Source organism: Camelina sativa, chromosome 11 (assembly GCF_000633955.1).
Source record: "Camelina sativa cultivar DH55 chromosome 11, Cs, whole genome shotgun sequence".
NCBI lineage: Eukaryota > Viridiplantae > Streptophyta > Magnoliopsida > Brassicales > Brassicaceae > Camelina > Camelina sativa.
The window spans coordinates 45,095,438-45,114,560 of record NC_025695.1 but is presented as its reverse complement, the minus strand read 5'-3'; the positions used below and the strand labels follow the sequence as shown (position 1 = coordinate 45,114,560).

The 19,123-nt window shown below is 36.6% G+C and overlaps 6 protein-coding genes across 6 annotated transcripts in view; 2 read left to right on the top strand and 4 right to left on the bottom strand.

Annotated features, from left to right (window-relative positions):
• The window catches only part of LOC104726491 (uncharacterized abhydrolase domain-containing protein DDB_G0269086-like), a 3,633-nt gene extending 2,239 nt beyond the window's left edge, over positions 1-1,394 (bottom strand). The window contains exons 1-7 of the mRNA XM_010445359.2: positions 1,256-1,394; positions 1,077-1,164; positions 927-973; positions 725-814; positions 580-633; positions 386-463; positions 238-306 (exon numbers count right to left, since the gene is read on the bottom strand). Of these exons, the coding sequence (XP_010443661.1) occupies positions 238-306; positions 386-463; positions 580-633; positions 725-814; positions 927-973; positions 1,077-1,164; positions 1,256-1,291 (462 nt within the window). The 5' untranslated portion in view covers positions 1,292-1,394. The remainder of the gene's footprint in view (positions 1-237; positions 307-385; positions 464-579; positions 634-724; positions 815-926; positions 974-1,076; positions 1,165-1,255) is intronic.
• LOC104726489 (probable protein phosphatase 2C 78) lies at positions 2,752-5,084 on the bottom strand. Its single transcript, XM_010445357.2, has 4 exons — positions 4,416-5,084; positions 4,020-4,328; positions 3,510-3,615; positions 2,752-3,357 (listed from the first exon to the last, which is right to left on the bottom strand). Exons 1-4 carry the CDS (start codon positions 4,905-4,907, stop codon positions 3,005-3,007), a joined length of 1,260 nt encoding a protein of 419 aa, XP_010443659.1. The 5' UTR covers positions 4,908-5,084; the 3' UTR covers positions 2,752-3,004.
• On the top strand, positions 11,470-12,697 carry LOC104726488. The gene is made up of 6 exons (XM_019232364.1): positions 11,470-11,628; positions 11,719-11,868; positions 11,955-12,063; positions 12,151-12,260; positions 12,366-12,449; positions 12,544-12,697. Exons 1-6 carry the CDS (start codon positions 11,500-11,502, stop codon positions 12,565-12,567), a joined length of 606 nt encoding a protein of 201 aa, XP_019087909.1. The 5' UTR covers positions 11,470-11,499; the 3' UTR covers positions 12,568-12,697.
• Positions 12,777-13,765, bottom strand: LOC104728986 (40S ribosomal protein S8-2-like). The gene is made up of 5 exons (XM_010447892.2): positions 13,762-13,765; positions 13,638-13,679; positions 13,254-13,399; positions 12,986-13,158; positions 12,777-12,878 (listed from the first exon to the last, which is right to left on the bottom strand). The coding sequence occupies exons 1-5, from the start codon at positions 13,763-13,765 to the stop codon at positions 12,797-12,799; spliced, it is 447 nt and encodes a 148-aa protein (XP_010446194.1). The 3' UTR covers positions 12,777-12,796.
• LOC104726487 (D-xylose-proton symporter-like 3, chloroplastic) lies at positions 13,972-17,182 on the top strand. Its single transcript, XM_010445354.2, has 14 exons — positions 13,972-14,274; positions 14,374-14,474; positions 14,628-14,706; positions 14,793-14,852; positions 14,938-15,004; positions 15,094-15,218; positions 15,309-15,410; positions 15,490-15,867; positions 15,952-15,999; positions 16,102-16,164; positions 16,275-16,355; positions 16,473-16,571; positions 16,701-16,838; positions 16,920-17,182. The coding sequence occupies exons 1-14, from the start codon at positions 14,074-14,076 to the stop codon at positions 17,055-17,057; spliced, it is 1,680 nt and encodes a 559-aa protein (XP_010443656.1). The 5' UTR covers positions 13,972-14,073; the 3' UTR covers positions 17,058-17,182.
• LOC104726486 (probable L-type lectin-domain containing receptor kinase II.1) overlaps positions 17,643-19,123 on the bottom strand; it is a 3,320-nt gene continuing 1,839 nt past the window's right edge. Inside the window, exon 2 of the mRNA XM_019232778.1 lies at positions 17,643-19,059. Within this exon, the coding sequence (XP_019088323.1) occupies positions 18,095-19,059 (965 nt within the window). The 3' untranslated portion in view covers positions 17,643-18,094. The remainder of the gene's footprint in view (positions 19,060-19,123) is intronic.

The following is a 19,123-nucleotide window of genomic DNA, read 5'->3' as shown; positions in this document are numbered from 1 at the left end:
AATTCTAGTTTTATGTTAGCCATCTCCTTTTCTAATAATGGTAACTGATCCGGGGAAACTCCCATTGACGACCCTCCAACAAATGAAGTACTCATTGCTTGCTGTTGTATCGAGTTAAGCTCTGCTCTCAGAGATGCCGCATCTTCCTCAGCCTATATTAACAATCGGTTATGGTATCTTTAGAAAAAAAGAAGAAAGGAAAATTAGATTTTGGAAGGCAGAAGATTGTTTCCATACTCGATATTGTTCCTCCTCTGCCTCTTTAACACGTTTTTTAAGAGTCCTAACTTGAGCTGAGAGATCCTCCTGTAAGCAAATAGCTATGCCAATCAAAATGCAATCAACGGAGGAGACCAAAAGAACTAAAAACAGGAGTATTCCCTACTCGTAAAACAACAGCAGCATCTTTCTCCATTGCAATTTCCTTGAGAGCTTTTCTCAGAGATGGCACTGTGTTTTGTTCCTATTATCCATCAACAAGAGCATATGTCAAGCCATCTAGTAGAATCGTTTGCCAAATAGACTTCCTAGAGATTCATATTGGCACACTACAGCAAGAACGATTTGAATATTACTTACCAGGACATTCAACCGAGTCTCAAGTGATTCATTCTCGGCTTCCCTTATCTGCAGCTAAATCCCCAAGAACAAAAATTACATTTCATTCAAAAACAAAAACATAAGATCTGATCTTTAACAAGGAAAAGACTGCAACCAACAATACATTTGAGAACAACATCTTGTTGCGCTCCTCCATTTCTGCATTCTTCTTCTGCAATTCTTTAAGCTGGGAATATAAAGCACCAACATCTGTCTGTAAAAGTAATTCAAAAAAACATACCATTACCACCACCAAGATTCAATTTCAAGCATTCTCATTATCACCTACGATCATCCTAAGGATCCAATTTAGATCAGAATGTTACCTCAGAAAGTCGATTTCCACTCTCAGATTTTCTGATCACCGGAAAATCTGAAACACATTTACAAAATTTGAGACGACGAAGCAGTCAATCAAAAATTTGCAAAGCAAGGAGAAAAAAAAGAGAGATCAGAAGATTAGAGATGGAAATAACCGGCAGGATTGGGAATTTCGCTAAGATCTGGCCCTGAAGAAGTTTTGCTCAGCCTTTGAGCTGCTCTCTTTTGACGAATCTCTTCCAACTACAAATAATCACAGAAACCAAATTAGCCACAACGATGTAAGACACCGTCAGAGGAAGATAAAAGACGGCGATAACGGAAATATCCTTACAGTCCGGCGACCTAGAGTCGCGTGGTGCGAGTCCATGGTATGATTCCTTACAGCGTCCGCACCAGATGGATTTTTACTCCCGCCTCTCTGGTCTCGGCAAATTCGAACGTCGATTTAACGGTGAGGGGTGTCGCCGGCGAACAGAATGGAATATAATTAATTTGGGCTAATAGGGATAGATAATTAGGCCCATGGACCTTGAAATCGAGCCCGTTAATATGTACTCTACTTACTTCAATATTTTTATTTTCAAAAAAAACAATTACACTACTTTTCTTTTAAAAAAATAAATAAAAATGCTAAGAAAAAACCAATTTATGCAGATACATCTTTTGTTCTTCTTCTTTTAAAATACGAGATATTTTTTATAAAAAATAAAATCTTTGGAAATTTTTCTCTAGTAAAGTTTATTGATTTTTAATTAAGTAAATAAACATTATTCCAGTATGCAAAACTGTAATTTATCAACCATACGAAAATAAAGCCCATACGAAAATAAAGTGTTAAAGTTTTTGGGAATGGTTAGTTTGCTTTTTAAGTTTAGGAAAAGTGGGTAATCTGCCAAATAACTAACTTTATAATGCTTTTCTTTATATCATTAGTTCACTCGGAAATATACTGAACAAACCATGCCTAACTGTTGCACATCGTGCGTATAACCTAAGATTGCATACAGCCATACATATATTACGTCGTTATGACCTTTTAAGGGTTTTGAGGAGTTTTGACCAACAAATAATGCAAATTAATTTGGTATGGGTGCATCTTGTGCCAAAATCCAATATGCTAGTAGCAATCAAGCTCTTAAGAGTTTTATCAAGATAGATTAGGCAAACTTAGAGACGATAGAAACCCTTTAACAAAAAAAAAAACTTAGAGACGATAGATTAGAGCTTTTATTTAGTGCAATGAAAAGTAAAGAAAGGAAGCTTAATAGCAAGATCACCAAGCTTATTAAATCTTAGATTGATATATATCATGAAATTATGAAGAAGGAGAGTTTGACGGAGTTGCACAGGTCCAACATGTAAGATCGGACTTATTTGACACCAAACTGTTTCGTTTGTAGTTCCACTTGATGTATTGTCCATATTACGGGAATAAACATGGAAGTTTTAGAAATGTTACATTAACATAGTAGAGCTGTTGCTATTACCCTAAGATCTAATACTTACTCATGTATTGTTTTGGTTCTTTCTGTTTCGTGACAAGAATGCTAATGGGCTTGTTGATTAGAATTAAGGTCTTTGGTTTAACAAGATTGAGAAGGATTCCATTAAATATCTTTTTGAGTATCATTTTCAAGTTGGAGATTTTGATTTTGTTAACTCCCAAAATGCATTGCTCATGAAAGGCGTTGGAAACGAGTATTACTCATGTTTTTTAGCATTGTACATGATTGAGATATTTACTCATGTTCTTAGCTTTGATGGGATTTACCATCCTATTAACAAGGATACCACGGATAAGAAAACTCAGACTCAGACGTTCACATATGTACCAAAGTTCACGGTTTTTTTTACTTTTTCACGACGGTGAAAAATCTGTAGATTTAAACCGCTATTCATTAACAGTGACATAACCAAAAGTCAAGCTAAAATTAAAAACCCTTCGACGTCTTACACCGAAGAGCAAAAAGTAAGGTTAAAAGAGAAAGCCCATAAGTCGATGACGACTCTGGACAAAAAAACAAATTAAACGTTACGAGAGAGAAAGAGAGAGAAAGAGAGAGAGAGAGACAAGAAACAACTACGTGTCTCGTCGTAGATCAACCACCACAACACTTACGTTGTCAGAACTTTGTCTAGCCAATGCAAGCCTAGTCAGCAACAGCGACGCCTCTTCACACGCTTTATCTGATACATCTCCTCCCACTCCGACCACCACATTCCCTGCACCGGCGCCATCCCTTTCAGGCGAGGATGTAAGTTGACCGTTGACTTTTCCTCTCAAACACATGCGAACGACGCTACATGCAGTTTCGTTTGAAACCACGTCCCAAAGACCGTCACTTGCTAGAATAAGGAAATCGTCTTCGTTGACCCGGTCCGTCACGGTTACTTCCGGTTTACTGATTACGTAGGGCTTCAAGTAATTATCTCCTGGTAAAAAGAAAAAGAAAAAGAAAAAAAAACCGCGGCGAAACGAGATTTAATTATCATCATTATTGAAAGTACGAATAAAAAACTTCGTACAACACACTAGCTAGGACAGGGACAAGAGTGTTTCGTCAAGTGTAATCAATTAAACTGACCTATGGCTCGTGACATTGCAAGTACTCCAAGGACACGTGGGCCATCCCAGTAGATAACTCTACCACCCGCTGCTTCAATACGGTCTAGCTCGTCTGGACGGTCCGGCTGTTACAAAAGTAAAAGGAAAAAATAAAAACAAGAGAGAGAGAATAGTCATTTGATTTGATGATAACAGTGACACGACGGATTAAATAATCTTAAAACTCATAAACTTTATCAGATCCTCTAATCTAAAAAGTCATTTACATTCTTTAATCACCGTCCAGGTGTTGCATGCCCATTACACAAAATTCGAATTTTCCAAAACCAAAAAAAAAACAATATAAGAAAGAAAAAAATGCATTAAACAACGAGAAGTATGATAGGTAAGTTTCGAAGGCGACACGTAACGAAATTCTCGTTTTCCATATCAGTATTACAGTATACCATAACCGTAGATCTGACGGATAAAAATTTTGAACAAAACAAAAAGGCAGATTTGTATCAAACGATAGAAAATAAAACACAACCTTGTGATCGGAGGACAAAGCAATGGCCTTCCCATTACGGCAAAGAACAGCACGTGAGTCACCACAGTTAGCCACGATAATTTTATCTGGCGTGAGGACGGAGACAACCGCTGTAGATCCCACGGCGTCGCAGTCCGGCCTCTGAAGCTCGCAACGGCATTTCGCCCCACCGTCGTCGGCGTTTAAAGCCACAACCTCCATGTCCATGCGCGTGAAGCTACGCGCCATTGACTTTTCCCAGTCAGCATCATCAGCTTCGACCTCTTCACGCACTAGCTCGTGTAGTCGTTCTCTACATCTCTTCGCTACCTAAAACATAATACCAAAAAAAACATCAAAAAACGACGTCGTAACAGACCATAGAGGTAAATTACTAAAGATGAAACGGTGTCGTACATGTGAACAGCCATGACCATCGTAAACGCCGCAGTAGTGAAACCCCTCCGTTCGTTGACGGGAAAAAAACGGATGCACAGCAACGGCGTCTTCCATTTCCCGTCTTCTTCCACAGACTGAAGCGACGCCGTATTTAGGATAAGCGTCAGGATCAGGCAATGCCTCCTCAACCGTCGAACTCAAAGACTCGCATAAAACGACGACCTCCTTCGCCGTTTCGTAGTACACGGCAGATGCTGAGGCTGCGACGGTCGCTTCTCGTCCCCTCCGTTTCTTTAACTCTCCGTCGACGAAGACAGCGTCTTGTTCGCCTGAGACAAACTTGAACCGTCGGATCTCCATTCTCCTTCTTCTCGCTGCTTGGGAAGAGCTCCGTTCACGTCTCCTCGTCGTCGTCGTCGTCTTCTTCATAAGCTTCGCCGTCGTTTTCGTCATCACCGTCTCGTTCTCGTAACAAATCTCAGCCATGCGATCGTCGAAACTGTTCAACATTCACACTCCATCATCATCATCACTCTCTACGTTCGGACAAAACTATAAAAACCTAGTGAACGAGACGAGACACAGGAAAGAGAAGAGAAGAGAAGAGCTTAAACAAGATTAAGCCATGGAAGCTTTATATTTAGCTTCTTTCACCAGAGGGATATATAAATATAATAAAATCATCTTTTTATGTTACGGGCAGGGTGTTTGCCCGAGACTTTAAACGGGCAGATCAAACCAAAAACTCTCAAAAAATCAAAAAAACGAAAGAATGAATGAAGAAGAGAGAGAGGAGCTTTGTGTTGAATGGCGTGACGTATCGCTCCTCTATCTGGACGAAGAAATCTTGACCGTTGATTTTAGCCACGTGTAAAAATGGTACTTCTCTTTGAAATCGCGATACGAAAACACTTACGTGTGCCAATCAACTTCTAACACAACTCAGACCTAAAGTGAAAAGAACCTTTGATGACACGCATGCGATCTCTCTCTTTTTTTTTTTTTTAATAGATTTTTACCAAATTTTGTTATGGCAATTTTCTTTACCAATTCCAGTTGTTTTACTATAAACTACAAGTTTATTAACTTTATTAGATATGGGAATCAACCAATACTTTAGTTAAACATGTGGAAAATAATATTTATTTAATTTTTCAGACAATTAATTTGGCGTTTTAGTGATGATGATGATTCATCGCGTTTGTTTTATGGTGAGCGTGACAATACGGCATATATATCATCTTTTTCAAAAAGTTTGGTGTGTTTAAGGAGAAAATTATTGTAGGAAAAAAAATTGACCATGTGTGACTACGAAACATAAGAGCAAAAAGGTGATAATTAGTAGAATATCTGAATACGTCACTAGCAAATATAAACTTGGTGTGGCGAATACATTTTAGAAACATTTAAAAAGAAATAGATTAAGGCAATGCTATATTAAATTAAGAATTAAAGGTGAGTTAATTTTGTGATTTAATAACACTTGTTTTCTTTTATTTGTTTGCTTGTCTGGTCTACTCTGCATTTGTTCCATTTGTGTCATATCCGTTTCTTTTTTATTTTATGCAGCAAACATGTAAAGTTTTAGAATAATAATAGATATGGTTTTTGACATTTGTTATGGTGAACCAATATTCAAAGATTTTTTTTTTAAAGGATTTGTTACCTTGTTTTACGAATTGACAGGATGAAAATGAATTCAGATACAAACTTTCTTCATTGTTTTTGACAGGTGTGTGACAGTTACATGATTTCTAAGTGTGTAATGTTATGAGACACCATGACCAATTTTCTATTTTAACTTTAATATATCAAGATATAATGTGGCATACTATAAGAGTGCAATCCTAGCAGACATCGCCAGACTAATTTTATCAGATACGTACCAGTATATATGTAATGTTTGACACACCATAACTTTTTCGGTTGGGACGCTAAAATTCCGTGAACTACAATAAAATTTGAACAAGTGACAGCATCGTTACTTCTTAATCAATATAGTTTTGAGAATTAAGAAGAATAAACAATTGAAAATTAAAAATATTCAAACATCTTGCAATTTCTTTAGGTTACAATCTGTCAAAATTTTCAATATTAGATAACAGTCACCAACTGCATATGATAATACATTGACATATCTAATACAAATTACTTGGTCACATGTTCAGTACTCTCTTATTATTAATATTAATCAGCTATCATATATAATTAAATACTGTTGATCCTTTGAATTAGTAGAAAAAATAAAAAAAACGAATATGCGGAAAAGTGTAGAAAAGGGAGTTTTATAAGAGGAAAAATAGAAAAACATCCATGTGAGTGTGGTTAAACCGTTAATTAGGTAAATTATCATTTAGCTCTTCTTTTTTTTAGGTAAACGGAGATTTGGTAATGAAGTAAGTGAGCTATATATAAATAAATTGCATTTTATACATAAACATTTGTATTTCTTCCGACATGTCCAATTCAAGTAAACTATACAATATTATATGGGAATATTATACTTTAGATTTCAAGAGAAAAATTAAAACAAAAGATCAGGAAAAGGCGTCCAATGGGAGAGAAGTACGTAGATATGGGTATTGGGTTCTATTTGACAACTGCGGGGACCACTTCCCTAAACATTTAACAACGTTGACCCCTTTCTCTCTACCCTTGTCTGACCTCTTTTCTTCCTCCATACTCGACACGTGTTTACATCCTCCACTTATGTCTTGACGCAGTTTTGTTTTGTTTTTGTTTTGCAAGGGTCAAGATTCATTTATTAGATGAACATTAGGGATGTTACGGGCACAAGGAAAGGATTGTGAGAGTTTGTAAGTTGGGGTTTCATGTTTCAACTATTCCGTCATTTTACATCGAGTGTTTTTTGTTTTTGGTTGGGATTCATCTATTCATATAGTACCTAAACCACTAGGGTAATGTATCTTTAACAACAACATAAATAAAGTATGCATTTCAAGATTTGATACGCTTTCAAACGGATAAAACTTGTTTATATTGTAATATTTCAGATATTTAAGTTTCAATTATTCGCATCCAATTCGGACAAAGAAAAATGATTGAAAAAGTGTTAGCATAATCAATGATTTTGATACGACGGAATATTACATAATAATAAATCGTGGCTAATAAAATTCAAATGGTAATGCTTGAGTGCAAACTTGTATAGAAAGTCTCGTGGAAACGAAATTCTATATATATTCTTGGTCTCTACGACCTACACTACAGGGACACGTTTGAGCTAATTTTAAGCTATATTTATACATATAAAAATAAAAAATTAATATATGCCCCGCAAAAAAAGTTATATGAAATGCTAAAAGAATAGTTTCGTACGTGAGAAAGAAAGAAAAAACTTACTAAATGAGATTTGAGTGAATAAAATACACAAATGTTGATGTTATAGTACATTGCAGTAGTAAAGCGTAACTCCAACAGAAATCAAATGCTTTTACTCTTAGACACCACATATATATATATCGATTATACCATTATCGTAGAAATAAAACCATCAATACAGTTTGATCACTGATCCTATATAATTTTGTCTTCTTTCTATGGTAGTACACAACTGTTAAAATTGACACAAAATCGTAAGTAACAAAAAAAAGAAAGAAAAACACAACAGTTGCTATCTTGAAATTGAAGTGAAAAAACCTAAGTTTATGTTCTTCCGTATACTATTTATTAGTAATATTAAGGACTAGTAGTAAAATGTAATAGAAGAAGCTCATCTTTTTGCGGAGCGATTATATAGGACGTGGCAGCAAACAATAGGATGACGTGTGAGTTGGTGCAAAAGATATTATATTAGCAGCCGATGATTATAATTTTTAGGGGTCCTACAGATTTTTCAAAAAACGAAGTGCGTGTGTAACACATGCCACGTGTTTGCTAAAGTTTGATAGCAGTTGCCAGGTTTTTGAAGTTGACAGTAGGCAAATACATTGCGCCACGTGAAACCCTTTCTCTCTTCTATTATTATTTTATCGAAGCCACCAAAATTAAAGAATATTATTATTTGTGTGTTTACAAATTATTTTCCCTAACATTTCTCGAGTTCTATACCAACCATCACTTTCAAATCTATACAAGGCGATATTTAGATTCCATCAAACTATAGTTTACGGTTCTAATATGTATACGGTTGGTAAAAATAAACTAGCATCGTTGATAGGAGAAGGAGAAAGAGTAACATGGCTACGTAGTTTGGAGAGGTTTTCTATACTTTAAATGTTAAGAGTAGTTGGAGAGCTTTCGGTAACGAGACTATATGGTTCTAGACTTCTAGTTGTCTACCAATGCAAGGTAGTGTGATTGAAAAAACAAAAAAGGTAGTTTGATTGATTATCTAACCTTTGATAATTTGTAACTTTGAATAATTGAAACCTTACCAATTTGTCGTTGCAATTTCCACATCTCACATTAATAGTTTGGTACAGAAATTCCAAAATTATTTTTCTTCATCATGATCGATGCGATGCGACGGTGCACAATCCGATAAATGTTCAGTTGTGTGTTTCTTGTTTTTATTTTGAAACGTAGACACCAAATCCAACATGCATCTTTTTGTTACGATTGTTTGAGTTATAGAAGGGAAATTTTGTTTAAAGCTTTTTCAATTCATAGTAGAGTTGCCCAACATCAAAACGAATTAATAATTAACAAACATTTTGTCGAGTTGAAACTACAAGTCTCCTCGTCTATTAGTATTAGGTGTGTATAATGGAAAAGAGCTTGTAATTTGAAAGAAAGTTTGGCAATTACGAGGAATGAGTGACGCGTGAGATAGTACGTAAACTCATAAATAAGGTTTTTGCTTTTGGGTCTAGTAGTCTAGTTTTGAGGCCTAAGGAGACGCGTGTCGGACGCAAGCCCCACGTTGCGGTTTTTAGGTCGTTGGGTTTCTTTTTTCCTTCGCAGTTTACCTAAGGAAGAACCTTCAATAGTTACGACGTGCCAGAATTTTTGTCCGACACGTGTGTCACCGGGGGCAGGTTTTTTCAGTCAAAGACTGCATGGCCGGCAGATTGCGTTGTGTTAGAAAAAAAGTTACGTTACCTTCTCGACATTTGTCAATTAAAACGCCAACTATTAACGTCTTTGCATATTAATTCTATAAATAAAAAGAATATTTTACTTTTCACTAATGAAATACTACTAGCTTTTATCGAAAATTAAAACGAAATCCACACACTCGTAACTGATGAGTAAAATGATAAAGTATAATAATCATTATTAAACTCTTCATCTTTTATATTCTAATAAGAATATTGGAAAACATAAGTCACATACAATAAGTCACATAGTATCTTCGCCGGAAAAATAATAATACATACAATAAAATATTAGTTCGGATTGTTTAAGTTGTTGTATTGTAGTCGAGTTTTATGTTTTAGATAATCACTAGATTTTTTTCTGGTCGTCTACAATTCAATGATTCATATTAGTTACCGTGAGTTTTAGAATCCATGACCATGACGAAAATATCCAATTCTACGGTTCCGTTCCGTGATTGTTATTATCTCTGCTCCACTTATTAGAAAATATAACTATCCCATTTCATGTGATTAATTCGTTACTAATAAAATTATATAATATATATCCAATATCAAAGAATTGATTGGCATTTATAGATTTGTTGTTTAGTTTAAACATCTTTAGTTTATAGGCTATATGGTAGGAAAATAGTTGTTATAGTATATGATATACCCCTTCAACCCGATTCAAATTAAGTCGTTAGAGTGTATTGCTAACCTCGTACATTTTTTTATAAACAGTGTGGTGAATTTTATATTACTTTCAGAGGCAAGAACAATACAGCATGTGAAATTTGACCGTTGGGACGTTTTGGTGTGGGTTGTTCATCTAATCTAATACGCCAATATATTAATAGTATTACAATAAGTTAGGTCAATTAGTATAATCAAAGATAACGAAACCGTCCCTCAATCAATGTTTAAAGATGCTTATATTTTTCTCCAGATTAGTACCACGTGTTACTCGACTTCGACATTTTGCAAAACTATTTTTTAAAACAAGCTATCATCTGAATTGACGATTGTCCGGGAGAAAAAGGAAAAAGAAGTGTAACTTTAAAAGACTGAAAACCCAAAACAAAAAAAAGAAGAGAAAAAAAAAATCAAAATTTCTCCACCAAAAGTTTAAAATTGCTCATGCTTTTCGTCACGATACAAACGACACATGTCGATAATTAGATGATATATATAAACAAATAAAAATGGTCTAATTTATTTTATGCTTAAAAGAACCCCAAAGTATGAAATGAAAAGCATGATTCGTGTCATGATAGGCACTTGGCAGGCAGTGATATACGATAACTTTCGTAGAGAATAATTATTTTATATCTTCTCAAATAAATTGCACAAGTGAGCTACTTGTTTAACAAGTTTTAATTGATCTTTACTTTCTATATTTCGATTGTCTACTTAACCTGTTGAATGTTCCATTATCAGTTAGTTACTTAACCTGTTTCAAGTGCCTAATCTATTTACTAACTATCTAAAACGTCGTTGTAAATTGCGTCCCTTAATTTTATTGTATTTGCTTGAATTAACTTAAAACATTCCTATGTTTCACACACAAAAAAAAAAAAAAAAAAAAAAATCCTCTCTGAAGCCATAAGCCCATAACACTCGAATATTTAAATATGGGCCTAAATACATTCGATGCAATCATTAAATGACAATAAGGAAATGAAACGGACGGCTGAGATAGCATCCTACGTTTGGCACTTTTGAGTCGGTGTATTTTGACTATTTTCCTTTTTTTCGGGTCGAGAATTGGACCCGGAACAACGAAATCTTACTTCGGGTCGGGTTATAACCATCTATAAATACCCTAATCTCTAAACGAATCATACCCGCTTCTTCTTCTTCTTCTTCTTCTTCTCCTCTCCCAATCGTTTGTCCAATTAATCTCTCTGCTTCACTTTCTCCATCGCAGGTTTTGTACACTCGCTCAATTAGGGTTTCTGATTGAATCGTACTGTGTCCTCAATCGATTCGTCCCGATTAAAAGAGTTTTTGTTGATTTTGTAGGGTTTTTTTTTTAAATTTCTCGTTTGAGCTGTATCGCGATGGTGTTATCGACGAGCAATAGTAGCACCACACACGAATATGTCATCGACGACGTTATCAGCAAAACTCGATACGATCTCGTTTACAGTGGAGAACTCGATGAGAGTGTTCTTAGCCAGATTCAATTGGTTGGTTTATATAACTTGTTTCGATTTGTTCAAGTTTTAGGGTTTTTTTTCCTTCTTCTTCATCTAGATTGAACTGATTGAATTCTATAGAAGTGGAAAACGAAGATGATAAAAGCTGGAGTCATAAGCGGTACGACGATGGAGACATGCTCTGCTTCGGTTAATCCACAACCTGTGACTCCGGAGCCAAATCCTCTTCTACCTGAGAATGCTCAATTTCTTGAGTCGAGTCCATCCATGGTAAGGTTTCTTGTTCGTTAAACTACTATAGCTGAGAGGAGTCGCTCGCCATATAAATTTTACTGATGTTGTAAAACGTTTTTCAGAGCCTTGTGATGATGTCCCCAAAGAGAGAGTGTGGCGGATTTGATTATATTCCTCAGCAAGATGGAGCGAGAGATCTTGTCACAGATCCAAACACTTATGCTCCGTATGGTATAATTTTGTCGGATTTGAGTAGTAGATTGCTATTAATTGACTCGGTATCTTGGATAAGTTTCTCACTTGTGTTGAGTGATGAAGATGTAGATGAGAATGAAGAGCTTTTGAACGAGGACGATGATGAGGAAGACGCTATTGATGAAGATGATATCAACAGCATCCCACATTTGGTCATGTGTCAATTTGATAAGGTGAAAACGACTCTTGTTTTTTCTATTTGCAACACACATATATTACTAACAATGATTGACTTTTAAACTAATACTACTTCTTCAACTGTGTGCTGAATGTTGCAGGTGAGGCGTTGCAAGAACAAGTGGGAGTGCAAATTCAATGCTGGCGTTATGCAAATTAACGGCAAAAATGTTCTTTTCTCAGAGGTTAGATAAATTTCTTTCACAATGGGGATATGTATAAAACACAAAAAATTGTTCAGATTTCACTTGGCTCACACATCTTTTCTTATTTCTGCAGGCCACTGGAGATTTTAACTTCTAAAAGATGTAACGAGAAGCACCCTCTTCTGATTTTACAGAATATATTTTGGCTTTGTGTCAATACCTCTATGCAAGGGATTAATCGAATGTAAAGAATTTAAATTTGACTATTAATGATCAAAATCCATGTCTACAACTCTGAACACTCAACTCAACAAAAGTATAGAGAAAGGGGTTTTCAACTTTCAAGATAAGACGTAACGTACAATCCAAATCCAAAAATTTGTTTCCTATGCAGCACCAGCATTCTTGCCCTTCTTCTTTTGAAGTTTCTTCATGTAGAATTCGAGCTCTTTTCCTTCCAATATGTACCTGTTTCATTCAAATCAACACCCAAAACAAAGATCAGCCTTTAAAGTCAGAGAAAAACACTGATTAAGATGTGATGATTTTCAAGTCCAAAATCTTTTGTTTCGTACCCATCAGCACGGCCACATTGTCCAGGTCTTGATGAGATACATGCAAGCAACCTTCCACTGCTAAACTGCTCTTCAAGGTGAGAGTCAAGTGCTCTGCCTTCTTGTCGGATCTCAAGCTTCCTTTGAACATGATTGCTTTTCTTCACTTCCTCCGTGGCTACCGCATCTCCTTCCTAAGATTACAGACACCAGTAAAATCAGAATCGGTTTACGGAAAAAGAACAATCAACAACACCAAATGATAATATCATCAATGGACCAAACAAACCTCTCCTTCTTTCTTGCTTGCAGCAGCTTTCTTCTTACGACCAATATCAACTCCATAATGTTGGAGATACCATTGTTTAAACGGAGCAGCATCAACTTGAACAATTGCACTCTTCACAAGAGTTTGTGTACGAACAAGCTCACTGTCTTGTTACTTGATAGATTAGTGTTAGCTGGTTGCCTTCCAAGCTCATACCTTCCAACAGACAACCAAATTTTTTAATCAGAATTGTAGTTCAAGGAAGTAGACACAAACCAAAATCAAAGAAAACGAAAAGCTTCATGATTCATTTTGATCCGAATCTAATCTCTGATTCAGGGGAAGGTAAAAAAATAATAACAAAAAAAGCTTACTTTCTCTTCTTCCTCCACATCTTTTGCTTACCACCAGTGGCACGTCTCTTGTGAATTGAATCACGAGAGATACCTGCAAAACACACACAGAATCAATCATTGGTCAATACAAATCACCATGGAACGATGAATGAAGAGGAATATGAAAAATGTACCCATGATTTCAAAAGCGTTTGGTTCTCACGAGCTTTCAGAGGTTTAAGAATGGCGGAGGAGAAGATGAAAGAGCTATAAATAGGTTACTACTACTAGTAGTATCCCAAACACAAACAAAAAACCCTAAAAATGTCAATTTACAATCTTGTCCTTACTTCAAATACAACCACACATTAATACAAAAAAAAAAAAAGGATTGGTTTTTTTTTATAAAAAAAATTGATAATTTTTAAGAATCAGATTGTCGAAGATGAGGAGAGTTTAGAGACCAAAACTAGCGGGAGAATCTTCAGTTGTTTTCACTTCCGATCATGTCTTTCGCTGTCTCGGTTCAGTCACATTTCTCAACCATACCATTGAAACGAACCCAATTCAAGAACCCTTCTCCTCGTACTTTATTATCAAGCTCGTGTTTTGAATCGAGGTCTGTTTCATCTTACCTCCGTTTAAAGGAACGAACTTGCTTGGTTTCCAAGCCGGGTTTAGTCTCCAGATACAGACAAATACTCCAGGTGAGGATGAAGTTTGCGAATTTTAATTTCTTCTAAATATTTCAAAATGTTTGACTTTTCAAAAAGTTTGATTTTTTTTGGTTTTGGTTTATGGTTAAGGCCGGAATTGGGGCGGGAGGAGAGTTCGCCGACAGTGGAGAAGTTGCTTCGGTTGCCTCTGATGAACCAGAGTCATTTTCTTGGTCTTCTGTGATACTCCCGTGCGTATTGTTATCAGTACTTGTTCTTTCAATTTAGGATTCTAGATTTATCAGTTCTTGAGTAATGGGCTTGTTTGAGTGATCATTTTTGGTTAAAAATATGTGATTTGGTTAGATTGACAATCACATTGCTTGATTTGCTTGAATTCTTAGGTTTATATTCCCGGCTTTGGGAGGACTTTTGTTCGGGTATGACATTGGGGCAACCTCCGGTGCTACTCTCTCACTTCAGGTTACCTCAATTCTCTCTACTATTAGCTTTAGGCATATTAGCTTTCAAACTTAACATCATGTGCTGTCTCATGTGGTATTGAACAGTCACCTGCGCTTAGTGGAACTACATGGTTTAACTTCTCACCTGTTCAGCTAGGACTTGTGGTATGTTATCTGGAAATGATTTTCTATGTTTTAAGTCATAGTGTTAGCAGAAAATGTTAGTTTTTACTGCATTTTTATTGTGTAGGTGAGTGGATCCTTATATGGAGCCCTTCTTGGTTCAATTTCTGTCTATGGCGTTGCTGATTTCCTTGGTAAGTCTTGGTTCTTTTTTTTATTACTTCTCGGTTCTTCTGAACTGGTTGCAAGTATCTCATTCTTGTATTTCTTCTTTTTTATGAAGGAAGAAGGCGAGAACTTATTATAGCTGCTGTTCTCTATCTCCTCGGGTCTCTGATTACTGGCTGTGCCCCTGATCTTAATGTTCTCTTAGTTGGAAGGCTTCTCTATGGCTTTGGTATTGGTTTGGTGAGCTCTTGAAACCCTGAAAATCTTTATGATCATTTCTTTGTCACTATTGTTGTTTAGTGTTTTATGTAATTTGGTTTTGCTTGATAGGCAATGCATGGGGCTCCCCTCTATATTGCTGAGACATGTCCATCTCAAATCCGTGGAACTCTTATATCTCTGAAGGAGCTCTTCATCGTGTTGGGAATTCTGGTAAATGTCGACCTCTTCCCTGTCTGATTTCTATGTATTCATTTACCGAATAATCAATCTTTATTTCTGTCTTATGCAGTTGGGTTTTTCTGTTGGAAGCTTCCAAATTGATGTAGTTGGAGGGTGGCGTTACATGTATGGATTTGGTACCCCTGTTGCTATACTGATGGGACTAGGCATGTGGAGTCTCCCTGCATCTCCTCGCTGGTTGCTTCTTAGAGCTGTCCAAGGTAAAGGACCTTTACAAGAATACAAAGAGAAGGCCATGCTTGCCCTCAGCAAATTACGTGGCAGACCTCCTGGTGACAAAATATCGGAGAAGTTAGTAGATGATGCATATTTATCTGTGAAAACGGCCTATGAAGATGAGAAATCTGGGGGAAACTTCCTGGAAGTGTTCCAAGGGCCTAATTTGAAAGCTTTGACAATTGGTGGAGGTTTAGTCCTTTTCCAGCAGGTGATTCTTCTTTGCTTTTTGCATTTGGATGAATGTGAGAGCATCCGCTTTAACATAATTTATACTTTTGCTTCGTCGTGACAGATTACTGGACAGCCAAGTGTTCTTTATTATGCCGGTTCGATTCTTCAGGTATGCTTGTCTTAACCTTGAAATGAATGAGATTTACCTACTGATTTTTAGTGCCTTAGTTTGATATTTAATGTGATTTAATTTTTGTTTATCTATTTAAAGACTGCTGGCTTCTCTGCTGCTGCTGATGCAACTCGAGTCTCTGTTATTATTGGTGTGTTCAAGGTGCTCATTTCTTGTTCTTTCTTCTTGGTTTGCCTATGTATATATCTTATTTAGTTAACATGCTTCCAGTTATTCAATACTGACATTTTCAATTAATAACACTCTACCAGTTACTGATGACATGGGTAGCTGTTGCGAAAGTTGATGATCTCGGCAGACGACCCTTACTGATTGGAGGTGTCAGCGGCATTGTATGAAAACTCTTTGTGCCTAAGTTTCTGGAAACTTTATATTTATATGTTCTGTTATCTTGCTTTCTGAATATTACGGTGGCCTTTCTGAATATCTTGTTATCTTCCAAATTCCAGGCGCTGTCCTTGTTTTTACTGTCAGCATACTACAAGTTTCTTGGAGGCTTTCCCCTTGTCGCTGTTGGTGCACTGCTTCTCTATGTTGGTTGTTACCAGGTTTGTACTCTAGCTCGTTGTTATCTGTGGCTACAAAGTTTTGTTTAGCATATTTGAGAAAACTGGAAACTAGGCTATACTAAAGTCTCAGCAATATTCACTAAAAAGTATTACTTTCTTGCAAACCAGATCTCATTTGGACCCATCAGCTGGCTAATGGTGTCAGAGATTTTTCCGCTTCGCACAAGAGGGAGAGGGATTAGTCTTGCAGTTCTTACAAACTTTGGCTCCAATGCTATTGTGACCTTTGCGTTTTCACCCTTGAAGGTATCTTTTTCTGTTACCGCTGGTTCAAAAATTCTATTGAAGTTATTAAGTAACTCTCATCATCACTTGCATTCTTTACAGGAATTTCTTGGAGCCGAGAATCTATTCCTTCTCTTTGGAGGGATAGCACTGGTATCACTGTTGTTTGTAATACTAGTAGTTCCAGAGACCAAGGGTCTCAGCTTGGAAGAGATTGAATCCAAAATCTTGAAGAAGTGAAATGTTGAAAAATATGTTTGTTATTGTTAGTTCTAGTGAAATATATGTATATGGATCTATATATACTCTTTGTGACCTAACATGTTTCATACTCTTATGGGAGATACAAAGCTTTTTCATGCTTATTCTAGCAGTAATTGGATTTTTTTTCTGTTTGGTTTGGGATTGAAACCGAAGGCACCGAGAGGTGACCATTAAGGTTTTCTAAAGCATAAGTCGGTAGCCCTCTCTCTGTTTGACGTGACTCCACTTATGGACTGTTTCATTTATGTTGATAAGACATCCTCCTGCTCGGATTAACGTGCCTAAATGTTCATTAACTGAACCAAGCATAAGAACGAAGGGTTGATAGTTGGCAACATCAGCACTAGGGATTGCATACCTTCTGCTCTTCGACCTTTGTAAGTACACTACCATTGTCTATTTTCTCAGTAAATGCATGTCTTTTTAATGGATTTACATATAAGATTCAAAAGACGAAGAAATTGTAATATTATGTTTAAATTTCTAGCTTTCGTCCACTGATTTTGCAGGTAACTACGTTTATGACAATTGGTTTTGCTGATTTTGTAGGTTCTTTGGGAAATCATGTGAGCACTGGATGCAGTCTTTGCACAGTGTCAAAATACCAATCTCAAAATATGATCATTTCCTACAAGATAAGGTATGTCTTCTGGCTTCTACCGCAAACAGGGTAAAAGCTTCAGTATCATCTCCATAAATAGAGTCTCCTTCCAATCTAGCATCCACATACGAAGTGAGTCCGCCTCTTTTGATGTAAAACTTTTACGACCAACTGAAGTTAGATTTTCTTGATTAAAAACAAGTCGTTAAGGTTCATATGGCATCAAGAGAATATAAAGACATGATGTTGTCATATTAGGCAAATTCCCTGAAATTATATACCAAAAAGAAAGTAGCTGTACTGAGGCAATAGATTTGCAAACAACACATCATAAATACAATTATTCACATTACACACATAATTGTAGTGGAATAGTACTTTCTTGTAGTTAAAGCAGCCTGTGATGGATGCTTTAGCGACCGCCAAATAGGATTGTAACATCCTCAAATGAGAAATTAGCTGATGTAGAGGTGGTTGTCATTTGTGTTACCTTTTCATGGCTTATATTGGGTATACCTAGTGAAACATTGTCTAATGATATACCTGGAACACTTACATTTCCTTCCAGATATTGTAAAATCTGTCTCATACTGGGTCTGTTTTCTGGGTTGCTCTGTGAACAGAGCATGCCGAGCTTCAAAAGTTGCTTGACCTCTCCAACTTTAAAGTCTATTAGTTTGCTGTCAACAGTATCAGTTAAAGCATCTCTTCTCCCGCAGCTGGCAACCCACTTAACTAAAATCACCTGTTCACGTGGTGCATCAGGGTCTACTGGTCTCCTCCCACATACCACTTCAAGGATGAAAGCTCCAAAAGCATAGACGTCCGTCCAAGTAGTTGTTACTCCCATTGCAGTAAGCTCTGGTGCCATGTAGCCAATGGTTCCTACCACTCGTGTGGCTTCGAGATTTACACCACGATCATGGAATCTGGCTAACCCAAAGTCTCCCAACCTTCCATTTAGATCAGCATCTAAAAGAATGTTGCTGGCTTTTATATCTCTATGTAACACAACTTGTTCCCACTCTTCATGCAGATACAGGAGGGCAGATGCAACTCCCTTGATTATATTTACTCTCTGAGACCAAGTGAGGTCTTTCAGCTTGTTTTTATTGAACAAGTAGTCATCAAGGCTTCCATTTGGCATGTAATCATAGACCAAAAGCAATTCGCCTTTTCTTCTGCAGTAACCGAGGAGCTGAACCAAGTTCTTGTGCCTTAGCCTTCCCATACTAGCAATCTCTGCCACGTACTGCTTCATTCCTTGTTCTGCATCATGGTAGACTCTCTTAACCGCGATTTGTGTACCACTGGGAAGTATTCCTTTATAGACTTTTCCAAAACCTCCTGCTCCAAGTAGATGATTCTCCCTGAAACCTTTGGTTGCTTTGTATAGGTTCCTAAAGGAGTATCTTTGGGGATTATATTCTTTTTCCCATTG

Bases quoted from the DNA above. Each gene is read 5' to 3' on its own strand.
- LOC104726489 (XM_010445357.2), bottom strand. From the start codon at position 4,907: ATGTTGAACAGTTTCGACGATCGCATGGCTGAGATTTGTTACGAGAAC. The intron at 4,329-4,415 runs GTACGACACCGT...ATTATGTTTTAG, and splicing joins ATGGTCATGGCTGTTCACAT to GTAGCGAAGAGATGTAGAGA. The intron at 3,616-4,019 runs GTTGTGTTTTAT...CTTTTGTAACAG, and splicing joins CTTTGTCCTCCGATCACAAG to CCGGACCGTCCAGACGAGCT.
- LOC104726488 (XM_019232364.1), top strand. From the start codon at position 11,500: ATGGTGTTATCGACGAGCAATAGTAGCACCACACACGAATATGTCATC. The intron at 12,064-12,150 runs GTATAATTTTGT...TGAGTGATGAAG, and splicing joins AAACACTTATGCTCCGTATG to ATGTAGATGAGAATGAAGAG. The intron at 12,261-12,365 runs GTGAAAACGACT...TGAATGTTGCAG, and splicing joins TCATGTGTCAATTTGATAAG to GTGAGGCGTTGCAAGAACAA.
- LOC104728986 (XM_010447892.2), bottom strand. The intron at 13,400-13,637 runs GTAAGCAAAAGA...TCAAGTAACAAG, and splicing joins CAAGAGACGTGCCACTGGTG to ACAGTGAGCTTGTTCGTACA. The intron at 13,159-13,253 runs GTTTGTTTGGTC...CTGTAATCTTAG, and splicing joins CAAGCAAGAAAGAAGGAGAG to GAAGGAGATGCGGTAGCCAC.
- LOC104726487 (XM_010445354.2), top strand. From the start codon at position 14,074: ATGTCTTTCGCTGTCTCGGTTCAGTCACATTTCTCAACCATACCATTG. The intron at 14,275-14,373 runs GTGAGGATGAAG...TTTATGGTTAAG, and splicing joins GATACAGACAAATACTCCAG to GCCGGAATTGGGGCGGGAGG. The intron at 16,000-16,101 runs GTATGCTTGTCT...ATCTATTTAAAG, and splicing joins ATGCCGGTTCGATTCTTCAG to ACTGCTGGCTTCTCTGCTGC.